Source organism: Pavona decussata, unplaced genomic scaffold, assembly GCF_977016875.1.
Source record: "Pavona decussata unplaced genomic scaffold, jaPavDecu1.1 SCAFFOLD_223, whole genome shotgun sequence".
Lineage (NCBI taxonomy): Eukaryota > Metazoa > Cnidaria > Anthozoa > Scleractinia > Agariciidae > Pavona > Pavona decussata.
In genome coordinates this window covers 229,294-242,847 of record NW_028145628.1, presented here as the reverse complement: position 1 = coordinate 242,847, position 13,554 = coordinate 229,294, and the positions used below count along the sequence as shown (strand labels likewise).

Here is a 13,554-nt window from a genome sequence, read left to right as displayed (position 1 = left end):
GTGTTTGAATTGCATTCATCTTTGGAAAGTTAGCTGAATTTTTTATTTAGTAATTACAGATGAAGCCGTTAATGTTCCAATATTTTTGAAATGCTTTTGCACTGGCGGAAAAGCAAAAATCCTGCAACGAGTTGTATGCAAATTATCGTCTCAACCAGACTTTACTGTGCATGACTGCCCCAGCTGACATAGTCACTTTAATGTGGAGGCACTTTTTAAACAAATACAGCCTTGTGAAGAAATCCATACAGAAAGAAAATTGTCAGCAGAATTTTTCAATCGCTTTTTCCAGCCAACAACAAGCAGCTTCAAAGTTTTCATCTTCAATCGAGTGGCAGAACTCTAACAAGGCTTGATATCGCTCTTTTAAATTAAATCCAAGTGATGACTTTAACTTGTGAAGGCAAATTGGACATGAAAACATTGGACGTCTGTTAGATTCCTCAAGGCTGTTGCTTCCATTCATACCACAGGCAAAGTAAACACAGTGATGAAGACAAAATAAATGACTGATCTCATGCGCCATAACCTGAAAAGAAAATAAACACACCATCAAACTCCAAGAGTACACCTCAAACAAAAATTTTCAATTCAATTTTGTGTTTAAATTAATAATAATAATAATAATAATAATAATAGTAGTAGTAGTAATAATAATAATAATAATAATAATAAATTCTTTATTAAAATATTCCACACAAATTGCTATTTACAAGTTAAAAGTATATAAAAAAAGAGCTATTAAAAACCTATTCACATTTCTTTTCGATTAAAAAAAGATAATATTTTTAAGCAACAATGTTTTCGTAAAGAAAAAGAAAAAAAAGAACAAATGTCATGAAGTTTTTAAAAAAAATTAAATTCGGCATTTTAAATTTAAAATAATAATAATAATAATAATAATAATAATAATAATAATAATATTTAATGATGGGGTCCAACTCGCCAAGGCGGTTTTCAGTGGAGCCCTCCAAACCCACCTAAATACATAAACTAACAAAATACAAAATAGATAAAAGCAAATATGTTCCTAATAGTAAAAAAGTCAAGTTATCAAGGAAAAAATAAAAACAAGGTTTAAAATTAGTCATTCAAAAACGTTTTCAGTTTTGCTTTAAAACAGATAAAACATCGCTTTTCTTTAGGTCAATCGGAAGGCTGTTCCAGTCTTTGGCAGCTTTGAAAGTAAAAGTTTGTTTACCCCAGTTAGTTCGAGGAAGAGGCAAATGAAGATCGTTAGATTGTCTTGTGTTATGGGAATGAACAGCATAATTTCTATTAAAATTAAAGTCAAAATCAGTCGATCCAATTTGGCATTTGTGGATTGAAGGACAACGGTGGAAAAAACGTCTCGTAGAGAGAGGCTTGAGATCTACTCTCTTTAGCGCTTCAGTTGACAAGCTTCATGGTGGAAGCTCCAACATAACTTTAGCAGCTTTATTTTGTAGAATTTGCAATTCTGACATCAGGGTATCATTATTTTTGTCCCCCCATACAACGTCTCCGTAATCAAAAAGAGGTAGGATTAGGGTAAGTTAGTTGCAATATCAACGTGATTTATTGCCACAATATCACAATCAGAGGGGGTGGGGGGAGTTCAAACATGGTTTCAAACAGGATTCACCATAAAACATACTGCAATATTTCACTGAAAATTAATTGCATTCATTTGGTAAATACACATGCAATTTTGTAGTCGCAGCCTTTTGCAAGAGTGACAAAAATTGCATCAAATACATTCTTTTCATGCATTGTAAATGGGACTTTAGACTTGCCCCCAAGTCAAGCTAAAGAAATCTTTCTCGAGGAACCAAAAAAAAAAAAATGAAGTTGAAGCTATCGGAAATAAGACTTTTATACCTTCCAAAATACCTTTAAGCACCTTGGAGTCCTTTAATATGCACTTGACTGTGCCTATTTTTCCTTTTCTTTCATTTTATAATTGGTTGATAATTGTAATGTTGTTGTAAATGTTTGTACTTGCATTAAAAAATTAAAAAAAAAAAAATGACAAAACCAAGAGAGGAAAGTGTTTTTTTTTAAAGAGGGGAGGCAAATGACTTGGAGAAAATCAAATAATAATAATATTATTATGAAAAAACTATGAGGCAAATGATTTAGAGAAAATCAAATAATAATAATTATGAAAAAACTATGTGACTGATAGTAACCATGGTGATGTAGGTAAGACAAGCCACATACCAAGATAACCTGGTTGGTGGGGGGGGGGGGGGGGGGGGTACTCGCATAGACAAGTTATATAGGTATGTGTGGCACCAAAGGGTAATAATTTAGCTGTTTTGGTCTGGAATAAGGTATAGATTTTAACCATTTTGGTCTGAGTGTTTGAAAACAGGTATAAATTTACAGAAATGGGTATGGATTCTAAAAACCAGGTCTGAAAAGGGGGCCTGGAAAATTATATATTTTGAGCTGCACCACCATAAATAAATAGTAGTTCCCACTCCCACCCCCGGTTCCTGCCCACTGGCTACCTAGGACTCCTTTTTCTCCCTACAAGATCCTAGGGATGGAGGAGGGTGAAGAGATAGGGAAGAGGAATGGGAAGAGGGACATACCTTACAGCTCCTCCATAGTACAAGGGGACTTGTGCAAGTTGATGCACTGGCCACAGAGTGGCTCTCATAGAACAGTGGATCATATCTTGCAAAACTGAACACTCCAAGACCAGCTGCAGGTTTTGCCTGGCCAAAAACAAAGTTCCAGCTTTCGTTTGGATAAAGGTCAATCATTGTGATCCCAACAACACAGAATGCTCCGGGGGGCCATTGAGACTGAAGGTATTTGCACACGTCAGGAATATAAAGCTGGAGATTTCGACACTTCATGCGAGTTTTACATTTAAACTTCTTTATTGAAACTGAAGGCAAAATGACAACTTGAAAACCTGAAAGGCAAAATTACAAGGCCATTAAATGCCCCAGAGTAGGATTAAATGCTTGACACTCAGAATTAAAAGGCTAGTAAAGGTGCTGTTATCGCAGGTAGCCCAGTTAAGCTCTACAATTTGTGTTGACCATTGTGTAATAGCGAAATTATAAGGGTCTAGATCTATTGTAGTTCCTTTTGTGCCCCCTGTGTTTTTTGGGTCGATTTGAGGTGATTTCCTGGAGTTTCAGTTCCAACGGCTTCTCTTCTATATAGAGGGTGTTTACGTTACAAAGGTCAACACAAATCGTAGAGCTTAAGCTACCTGTCCTTTCACGTGAGGGAATTTTTCATGCAACTCGCAATGCAATGCCAATGCAAGATGACCTGTACATGTAACACCCCCTGTTAATGTATCTGCTTGCAACAAAAAATTGCATTCTAGCCTTCCAATTTTTAACATTACAGTAAAAACGTCATGCATCGCTGTGTTTCCTGTGATAGTCCCGCCATAAAAGCCCGGGAAAGAAAGACCATGTAGAAATATCATCTCGGCGCTAAGACGATAGAAAGTTAATTACCCGGCATAGTAAATCGAACCCAATCGAACTAAATTTCAATCGAACTCAATCGAACTCAATCGAACTCAATCCGTGGATTGAGTTCGATTGAGTTCGGCAATCGAACAAAATCGAACTCACCGAAAAGAAAAAAAAATCAAAAAAATCAATCGAACCAAATCGAACGAATTCGTGATTTGTGTAAAACAGGAAAACATTGAAAATCCCTAACCATCTTATTCTTAATTGGAAGCTCGAGTTACTTCAGTCCGGAGTGTAGCGCACGTGTTTTACGTAAACGAAGAAATTACGCAGAAATGGCTTCAGATGCGCTGTGGATTGTAAGCTTCAAATGCGTAGTAAAAAGGCTACCAGGAATGCCGCTTTGACGTCAAGGATGGTGAAGTTTTTTAGTAATTTGCTTGTATTTTTGCATAAAAGTAACCCTTCGATTTGTCATTCAGCTCAGTTGTAAGTTAGCTAAAAAAGAAAAGGGTACGACAATTTCGGAATACGCCCGCGGGAAAAATGATAACTTTGTTCTGTTCTGTTCTGTTTTCTTAACTGCCGTGGACAGTTTATAAATGGGGTTTCTGTTATTGAATAAATTGTAACAAAGCACAAGAAAAACCTGCTTTGATGGGCTTGCTTTTTGCTTGCTTTGTGTAGGTTTACCAGAGCCAATCGAACTCAATCAATTAAATTGTGTTCGATTGAGTTCGGAAACCGAACTCAATCGAACACAATCAGATGGATTTAGTTCGATTGAGTTCGATTTGTTCGATTGAATTCGATTTGTTCGGAAATCGAACTCACTGAAAGTCTGGTGTTCGATTTCGTTCGATTGCCGAACTCAATCGAACTCAATCCACGGATTGAGTTCGATTGAGTTTGATTGAGTTCGATTTACTATGCCGGGTAATTACCAGTGAAGAAAATGGCCGCAAAACTCTGGAGCAGTGTCAGAAAACTTTCCTTCTTGCCACGTTTATCCACTTGTACTTCAGAATCTGTCCATTCGTCGCCAAGAGGGACAAGACATATCTTTTTCTGGTCTTTCCTGGTTGGCGGTATGCGAGTTTGAAATCTTCTCGACCAAGAATTGTGGGATTGTTTTGTTTCCGAATGTGACGTCAACCAGTCATGTTCGTCCGGTATTGGAAGTGGAGGGAACAGTCTTCTGTCTTGAAGGCCACTCGTAAGAAACGTCTTCTCTTCCTTGGAAAGCTGTTGTAAATTCCCAAGATCGTGAACTGTCGTTGACGATCCAGCCGCCATGTTTGTTGAAATTTCGAAAGGGGTCTGGTATCTAATCCGTAGTGTCACGCCAGGTTGGGTCACGCAATATATCAACAAGAAGGGGATGTGACTTTGCCCTGGGGGACTACTATATAAAAGTGACAGGGGTACCATCGTACGTTAAAATTCTTGGCTTGGTACCCCTTAGGATGCTCAAATCTAAAATGACTTCCATCAGAGGTATGGTGGTACCTTTTAGGGTATAATTTGAGCCAAAAATACATGAGAGGAAGTAAACGTCAGTCAACTGATTCTAAAGGGTAAAAATATTGATCAGACTACACCCACAAAACAGAATTCTGTTATTCTTTTCAAAATTTCTGACGATCGCCCCCGTCCCCCTCCCCCCGGGGGAACTTGCCAGATGAAGTGCGATCCCAAACAAGCCAAAATATTAATATTAAGAAATTTCAAGTTTTTCGGGAAATCTCAAGTTTTCTTCAGCAAATTGTAAGCTCGTAAATTCTGGAAATAAGAGTCCATTTCCTGAAACTCTGTCCTTGTTCGGTGTCCCTGATCGCTAAAGGCAGCCATGTGATAAAGTCAAGAAAATCGGTTTAGGTTCCAGTTGTGTGGGCCAAACCGAATTCAGATAATCCTTGGTTAGGATCTTAAGATGATAAATCTTATATTAGGATCTTGGGAGGATGGGTCATATTATTAAAACCGGCTCACATAACTACAAATAGATGTTTAATTTAGTTCATGGCTGTTGTTAGAAAAAGTTTGTCTCGATCTGATCTAATGACCATATACAGATATTGGTACTATTTAAAAAATTAAAAGAAAAAATAGGTAGTCTATTATAAGCTACTCAAGCACATAATCTATAACAGATGTTTTACTTAGTTCATAGCTGTTTTTAGAGATAGTTTGTCTCTCTAAGGACCATGTGCTGATTCACTGTGACAGAGCCGGGTAATGCAGACAAGTTTATTAAGTACTGACTCACAGTAGACCAGAGGGACAAAACCAATCTGTACTCTTGTTGTTGCATTTCATAAGTGAATATATGAATGATTCATCGATGAAGGCTGTGAGGAATTCACTGTGGCAGCAGGGCCCTGTAGACTCCATTAACTTTCTGTATGTGTTGAACAGTTCAATGTACTGGAGTATGGTATCTGAGCGATAAAACAGAACTGTGTTCTTGTTGTTGCATTTTAGAAGTGAATATAACAACGATTCATCGACAAAGGCTGTAAGGAATTCACTGAGACAGAGACCCTGTAGACTCACTAACTTTCTGTGTGTTGAACAGTTCAATCTACTGGAATATGGTTAATCTGAAGGATGAAACAGATCTGTATTCTTGTTGTTGCATTTCAGAAGTGAATATATGAATGATTCATCGACAAAGGCTGTAAGGAATTCACTGTGGCAGTAGCCCTGTAGACTCCATTAACTTTCTGTGTGTGTTGAACAGTTCAATCTACTGGAATATGGTATCTGAAGGATGAAACAGTCCTGTGTTTTTGTTGCTGCATTTAAGAGGGGAAGGAAGTGAAAATGATTCATCCATTACGCTTGACAGGAATTCACTGTGACAGTCAGAGATCATGAAGATCCCATGGACTTTCTGTAAGTGTTGAAAACTTCAATATACTGGAGGATGGTATCAGAAGGGCAAAACAGGTTACTGCTGCATTTGGGAGGTGAAGGGAGTGTAAATGATTCATCCATGAAACTGGTCAGGAATTCACTTATCAGACCCCAGCACTGTGCAATATCTTGACAGGGTAGGTACTCCAGCTGAAATACACAGAAGACAAACCAGTTAAGGTAAGGTTAACCCTATAAATGTCAAGGGTGTTAAGAATGCATTTTCTCCTCATGGCTCTCTTTGTTTTTCTTATGGTGTTACTTGGGAGAATTTGTTTCAATATCAAGAACGTTAGAAGAAAAGAAATCATTTCAAGTATCACTTCAATTGGTTTAGTTTTTAAGGCTCAAGTCATAAGCTAACTGGGTGGGGGTGGGGTTCTGGGGAAGGGGTATACTCTGCTATATAAAATAAAATTATATGTTCTTCATCAGCTGTTATATGCTGCCCAAAGGGCACAGTTTTGGAGTTGTTTTGGTCTGCAATTAGGTCGCAGATTTTGTTCTTTACTTACAGAATTAAGTATCAAAATCAACCATATTTCCCTAGTAGGTAACTACTGTCATGTAGTTTCAATCAAGGGCCAAACAGTTTAAACATGTAAACACATTTTACATTTTGAACCTCATACCTCGACAACAAGACCTTTGAAGCTTGGGCCAGCAGAAACTTGGCCAAACTTGAGAACAAAATCCCCATACTCATAGCGCTGACCTTTCGCCTGGAAGAAGAAAATTTCTTTCAGGGTTGGTATCAAGTGCTGTTAAATTAACATAAATTAAAAGAAACTACTTGGTATTCCTATGCTGCATAGAAAATTAAGGAAATGGTCCTCTATGACAGAATCTAACAACAATAATCTTTCTTATTTCTCAATTTTTACCTGTTTACAATAAATTATTAATATTGGACTGGCTCGCAGTTAGCTACATGTAGTGCTAGTCTTGGTGGATACATTAATTACAAATTCTTCATTTTATATCTAATATATACATTGTAGTAAGAACTTCAAGACACAAATTATAGAAAGGAGAGAAAGAAAGACAGAAAGAGAGATTTAAACTTGTTTACAAGGTTTTAATGGCAAAGTTGGTTAGAATGGGGAGTTATAAAGATTTGTTTATTAGATGACACTTCTGCTACCGAGGTTTGACTTTAGAGATAATCTTTTGTATAAAGGGATCATCTTCTTTGAGAACGGTACAGCCAACAACAAAGAGTTAATGTAGCATGGATCAAGAGACTATAAAGCATGTAAGAGAGCCTTAAGGCCCGTTTCATTCAACATGAAATTCAACACTTTGCTGAACCAAATGTTGGGGGTGTTTGAACAGGTTGTCCAACATTGTTGAAAGCGTGTTGAATCAGATTAAAATTTCATTCAATATCCATACAATATTTCCTTTGTTCTCGAAAATGTTGAATGGTATTAAAGCCATTTGAACACTCCATTCAACATTTGTCCAACATTTGTACTACATCCCTTCAACTTTTGTTGAACGAATGTTGGTCAAATGCTGAAACCGTTTAAATGGGCCTTGAGAGTATGTATGTAAGAGAAAGAGAGAACCTAAAAGAGAGTATGAGAAAGCCCTTATCATTCAGGGTTTGACAAAAAAACTTAAACTGCTGCTCTTGAATTGTGAGTTAAGTTTTTGTTTATCCAGACTTCCAATACTACACAAATGGTTCATTTAGCTTCCTTGCTCGCACATTATTTTAACTAATAATTAATTTAATTCTATATATCACCACTACAAGATTGTAAGAATCAGCCATGTACATTGAAAAAAAAAGCACAAATAAAAGATTATTATTATTGTTATTCTTCTTCTTCTTCTTCTTATTATTATTATTATTATTATTATTGAATGATTTTGGCATGTCCCAGTGTATTCCATACCTCAATTTTAGCGGCTTTTCTTGGTGTATAGAATGTCTTAAGCTTGGTCATCAGGGAATCAAAGCCAGAGTCGGCTACCAAACAGGTTCCGGTCTCCAAAACTGCGAAGGATGTGTAGGGAAACTCTGTGCTGTGTAACAGGTGAATCAGTTTGCTTGCTGTGCCTAGAAAAATAACAAACTGTTTATTTAACAAGTAATTACTCATTCAACAAAATTAATGATCTGCAAAATAATCAAGGTAAGGAAAATGGGAATGAGTTGACTAGACAAAAAAATGTTTCCCCTGGATGTTTTTCTAATTAGTATTTGTTCCGTTCGACGTAGAAAGAGTGCACTCCTAATACAGATTGGAGTCAAGATTGTATGGGACAGTCGATCAAAGAATGAATGGATCTTGGGATGTGTATCTGGCATCCATCACAGATTTTGCAGGGACGGATGACATCATCACCAACTTGGCAAAGGAGAGAGAGCCTGGGATGGAGATCATCGAATGCACTCCCTAATCTTTGATTATTACTAGTTTACTTACTAAAGGTTGTGACTGCTTGGTAAGTCTCGCAGTTGACGCACCATGTGCCAGTTTTTGTAGCACTCATCAACTCTGCACGTTTCTGTATTTTTTCCACTGCAAGAGCTTGCTGGCCACTTTGCCCCTCTGGAAGTTCCACGGGAATCACACTTTCCAGAGTAAAAAAAAAAAGAGTCAAGTTAAATGCTATAATCATTGTAGTCAAATCTGCAACATTTGAAAACAAAACAATAAATTGGGTACTCCCAATATAGGGCTTTGCAAGTCTCCACGCGAAAGGGGTACCTTCTTCAGGCTGGAGGTATAAAAAAAGGGTTGGATTTCTCAAGCTGAATTATAGAACAGGGTAGGAAAATGTTAAGAAGAGGTAAATCTCATAAATTCAACCTGCCAAACTCACAAAGAAAAAAATGTCACAGATTTTAATTTTACACCAAGTTTTAAACTGAATAGAAGACTATAATGTTAGCCACCACACAGTTATATTAGCTCAGTTGGGAGAGCACCAAAATACCGAGGGGGTTCGAACCTCGATTGGGCAAACACTAAGGATCTTACTAAAATAACCGAGGAGAAAGTGCTACCTTTGCTTTGACATCTGCAAATGTTCAGACGTTCACATATCTCTAATAAACACGTAGAAATAGCTGTCCCGTCTGCAATTTGGGGACGTTATAGAACCACTAAGGACGTAATAAACCCTGGCTACACTCAGTGTCAGCATGTGGCTGGCTTGGTGTACGAGGAAGACAGCCAGAAGCCTATGGCCATGGGATTAATTGCCAAGGGCTGCACGGCGAACACATAGACGAAGACGTAAGGCTTTTCATGAAATGTTACTTACCAAGTGACCCCCATTTCCAACAGAGGGTGTTATGCAGTACAGTGCAAAGCACTAGAATGCAAAAATCATTTTCAATAATAGAAGGAAAATTTGTAAAACTTTACGTGCTACAAAGGAAACAGTTTACATGTACTTGGCGGCCATCTTTAAGACTTAGTCCCGCGCGGTTGTATCGTATCGCCGAAAACACCGGCCCGTTCCAGTCTCTCTCGTTTTTCGCCAAACTAGTTCTCTACACTAGATCTAAGTACATTAAAATCAAGTAATATTTTCTTACTTTATGCTTCACACACAAATAATGCAAAACACTTCAAGTTAACTTAGCTAAAGAAAATAAACCGTACGCTTGAGAAAGGAAAACAGCCTCTACACCAAAGAATTTCGACGAAGATATAAGAACATATACGCAATTAAGCATTTCAGGTTTTAGAAATTCTCCAACCGGAGTCTCGTCTCAAAGACGTCACATCAAAAATGAAACCGTATTAAAACACTCCACGCAAGCTTAACAGGCTTAACCCGCATGAAGAGATTCTGCGATAAGAATTTTTACTGCCAAGTCAAGTCAATTTTATTTGGCTCACACGGATATTACAAACATGAATATTTAAAAAAAAAAAAAGCTAGATGACACACATTAGTATAGAGGATACAGTCGTACAATAAAGAGAAAAAAATCGAAAATAATTTACATTTCATCGTTGAAAACAACTGATCTCCTACCCATTTTCATAAGTAAAGGGAGTAAAAGAACAATCCTGTTCTCGGCACTTCTTAATAATTTGCGGCTTTCGAATATGGGAGAAAAGCCGAGAGCAAAGCATATTAATATGCAGCCATTGACATGCTTGGACTGACGCGTGCAGCCCGAGAAATCGAAAGTCGGTCGTAAGGATGGCTCTCAAGTCACTTATCTTTTGCTTGAATCGTTTCAACTTTCCGACTTTAATGAGATGCAACTGAGCTTTTACTAAGCCCTTCACATACGGCGTTGTTTTCGCTTAGTAAAACTTAGCAGGTGTGAAGTCTTACTTGACAGCCCAGCCAAAGTAAAGACGACCTGATTATTTGCAATGTGCTTGAAAAGATTTTATCGGGGGTTGGAGGTGGGGGAAGGGCAAAGACATCCCGTTTAAGAGTTGATCACGGTTATATTTACAAAGGTAAATCTATACTGTAAAATTTGCGCCTATCAAGTTTCTAACTTTACAGGCAGGGAACTGCCTTGACGGTGACATAAATATTTGTCACGGCCCGAGACCATTAAGAGTTTTTGCAGTGCAGGTGATACTAAGTCACAGAAAAAGCCTTACCAAATATCGGTAAATTAAAATATTGTACTCGTAACGCATCAATTTGAAAAACTGCACGCTAATCAATTAATACACCGACTGTCTCCCCCCTCCCCCCAACCCCCGGCAATCAACACAACCCCAGGATGAGACGGATTTTAATGGCTATCTGAGAGTCTTTTTGTTCCATGCATGACGGGGGTGGTAGAGTTTGATTGTGTCTGTTTAGATGCTAAGGCCAGTGATAGTGTGAATTCAACAGATCTGTGTCGCTTTGCACATGGTCACCAATTGTTTGTTGAGATGGAATATACATTAATAAAGACACACCTCTATCTTCATTAAATGTATAAATACAGAGAAATGCAACTTCTTTTACTAAATACACTAGCTGGACCGCGGGTAGCGAAAGCCAATCGAAGCGGGCAAAGTAAGACAAGAAGAAGATATACAATATATTAGAGAGACACTAAAAGAAACTGATTAGTGAGTAGAATATACTAAGAGAATGAAGTGATTACTTTATGAAATAATTAATTAATTAATTAATTAATTAATACATTCATACATATATACCTTACCTGCCTTAGAAATTCAATAATTCAACGTCGGGAAAAGCTAGCGTTTTCTCGAGTATTCACAAAGGCAATGCATCTCCTTTAAGCTTTTTCGTATGTGTTTTTCAACCTATTGTTCGATCTGCTCAAGTTGCTAGTGACAGAGAGCGTTCGAAATTTAACTTATAACCCTCTCACGCTGATAATTCGAAAGCAGGACACACAGCATCACCCTTTTCGCTGTAACCAAGGTGTAATTAACGGACATTTCACGATTTTCGTTGTTCTTTACATTTTTTCTTTTCCAATTTGTCTGGTATTTTGAATAATTTTTCAGAATTTTGTCCCATGAACCTAGTTTAGTGGCCTTAGCTCCCACGAGTCTCCGGCCTGTAGCTCAGTGGTAGAGCATCCGAACTAGTTATCGGAAGGTCTTCCTGATAGGAGCACTCGGAATTTCTTTTTCCTAGTTTGTCTGTGTCATTACTGAATATACATCATTCTCAAGAATACCTTGTTACTGGAAAACTGTTTCCAAACTGAGTTTTCTCGGCCCGTTCCTCTCCGTCACAAATGGATAGCTCATCAATAATTTAAAACACATCCCAGGACGTAAACCTAACTTCATGCGATGAAAACAGTTTTTACCTTGAAATCCACGAATAAAAAACCTCTTTCCATCAACATGCATTTTAACATCTTTCGGGCAACAAAATGAATCCCCAAAGAAAATTCTGCCCCTTCCCTGGAAACGTGAACTCGGAGTCTCGATTGACACTAAACTACAGATATATGCTAGATCAGGTGTTCCTGCATAAACATTGATACAAATAAATATAACCTGAAAAAAAAAGATGCAAGGTGTGCACATTAAAGCGGATTGCTTCCCTCAAACGGAGCTATTTCTTTGGTGTTTAAATGACGGAGTGACGGCAAAACCGGGTCTTGTCCTACAGCTGGCAATGAGAACGCCTCAGCAGTAGAAGGCGGAACTTCACGCCGATGTCGTCGTATGACAGCCATTTCTATTTCCGGTGGGCGGTTTTCTGGCTCTCTTAAACGTAACATCTCAAGGAAAGCGCGGCGGAGCTTCTTGAAACGCCAACAGTAAATCAGCGGATTGGTAAAAGAACCAAAGATAACGAGAGTATCTGTCCAACCCCATACAATGGCCATTACGTGCGATTCTATCGTGTCATCTAAAGAAGCTGTCACTGCTTCCCATATTATTGAAGGCAAATAAGTCAAAAGTAACACACCCAGGATTATTGTAACGGTGTTAGTTGCTTTGTTGTCTTTTTTAACTTTTCTGGCTTCTTCTTGTGTTAGTTGTTCGTTTTGTAAGCGTTTTTTCTGACGCCTTGACTCTGAATATATATAACCATATACGTAAGCTATAACAATGATAAAAAGAATGCCGAGGATATTTAGTATGAAGTCCTGTATTTTACCATAAAAGTGCACTTTTTGTTTACTGTCGATTGCAAACAAAATAAGATCTAAGATTCTCACACAAAATGTAAAGGCCCAAACGAAAATCACACCAATTTTTATCCTCTGTCTTGTTACGATGTTTTGATATCTCATGGGCTTTTTGACAGCAATAAAGCGATCGATACCTATTAAAACAAGGTGACTAAACGAACTAAGAGCAGACGCAAGGATGAGTTGCATGTAAACTGCCTCCAAGAGACAAAACGGGCCATGATCAAGCATTCTCTTTGTATGCTTCGCAACACCTATGGGCTGCACTATGAGTCCGGTGAAAAGATCTGTTCCTGCCATGCTAGCAAGAAGGATATTCGAAGGTGTTCGCAGTCGGTGTCTTGTAGCCACAGCTATTATAACCAAGGCATTTAGCAGAATGGTCGGAAGAACAAGGATCGACCTGACGCTTGTTAGAGCAATTAGATTTCTCCGCGTATCATCTGTCAAGTAAGTTTTGCGCCAGATTGATTGATAACGAAAGGGGCATTCCTCTTCGTCAGGGTCTGAAGTCCTGTTGGTAGGGAAAAAAATGCCATTTTATCTTGCAAAGCTTGCAAACTGACTAATCATGAGAACGGACAACCT

At 38.0% G+C, this 13,554-nt stretch overlaps 2 protein-coding genes across 2 annotated transcripts; both read right to left on the bottom strand.

The window, feature by feature from the left end:
• Positions 1 to 78: 78 nt before the first annotated feature.
• Positions 79 to 4,963, bottom strand: LOC146458988 (archaemetzincin-2-like). Its single transcript, XM_085089913.1, has 3 exons — positions 4,376 to 4,963; positions 2,580 to 2,908; positions 79 to 529 (listed from the first exon to the last, which is right to left on the bottom strand). The coding sequence occupies exons 1-3, from the start codon at positions 4,860 to 4,862 to the stop codon at positions 263 to 265; spliced, it is 1,083 nt and encodes a 360-aa protein (XP_084946039.1). The 5' UTR covers positions 4,863 to 4,963; the 3' UTR covers positions 79 to 262.
• A 464-nt stretch (positions 4,964 to 5,427) lies between these two features.
• LOC146458987 (mediator of RNA polymerase II transcription subunit 20-like) lies at positions 5,428 to 9,793 on the bottom strand. The gene is made up of 5 exons (XM_085089801.1): positions 9,633 to 9,793; positions 8,789 to 8,937; positions 8,255 to 8,418; positions 6,983 to 7,072; positions 5,428 to 6,500 (listed from the first exon to the last, which is right to left on the bottom strand). Exons 1-5 carry the CDS (start codon positions 9,644 to 9,646, stop codon positions 6,306 to 6,308), a joined length of 612 nt encoding a protein of 203 aa, XP_084945927.1. The 5' UTR covers positions 9,647 to 9,793; the 3' UTR covers positions 5,428 to 6,305.
• Between the last annotated feature and the right edge of the window lie 3,761 nt (positions 9,794 to 13,554).

Coding starts and splice junctions, on each gene's coding strand:
- LOC146458988 (XM_085089913.1), bottom strand. CDS start 4,862: ATGGTACCCCTGTCACTTTTATATAGTAGTCCCCCAGGGCAAAGTCAC. Junction 2,909..4,375: donor TGCGGCCATTTTCTTCACTG/GTAATTACCCGG, acceptor TTTGCCTTTCAG/GTTTTCAAGTTGTCATTTTG. Junction 530..2,579: donor TACTATGGAGGAGCTGTAAG/GTATGTCCCTCT, acceptor TTTTCTTTTCAG/GTTATGGCGCATGAGATCAG.
- LOC146458987 (XM_085089801.1), bottom strand. Junction 8,419..8,788: donor CCAAGCAGTCACAACCTTTA/GTAAGTAAACTA, acceptor TTATTTTTCTAG/GCACAGCAAGCAAACTGATT. Junction 6,501..6,982: donor TCAAAGGTCTTGTTGTCGAG/GTATGAGGTTCA, acceptor TGTGTATTTCAG/CTGGAGTACCTACCCTGTCA.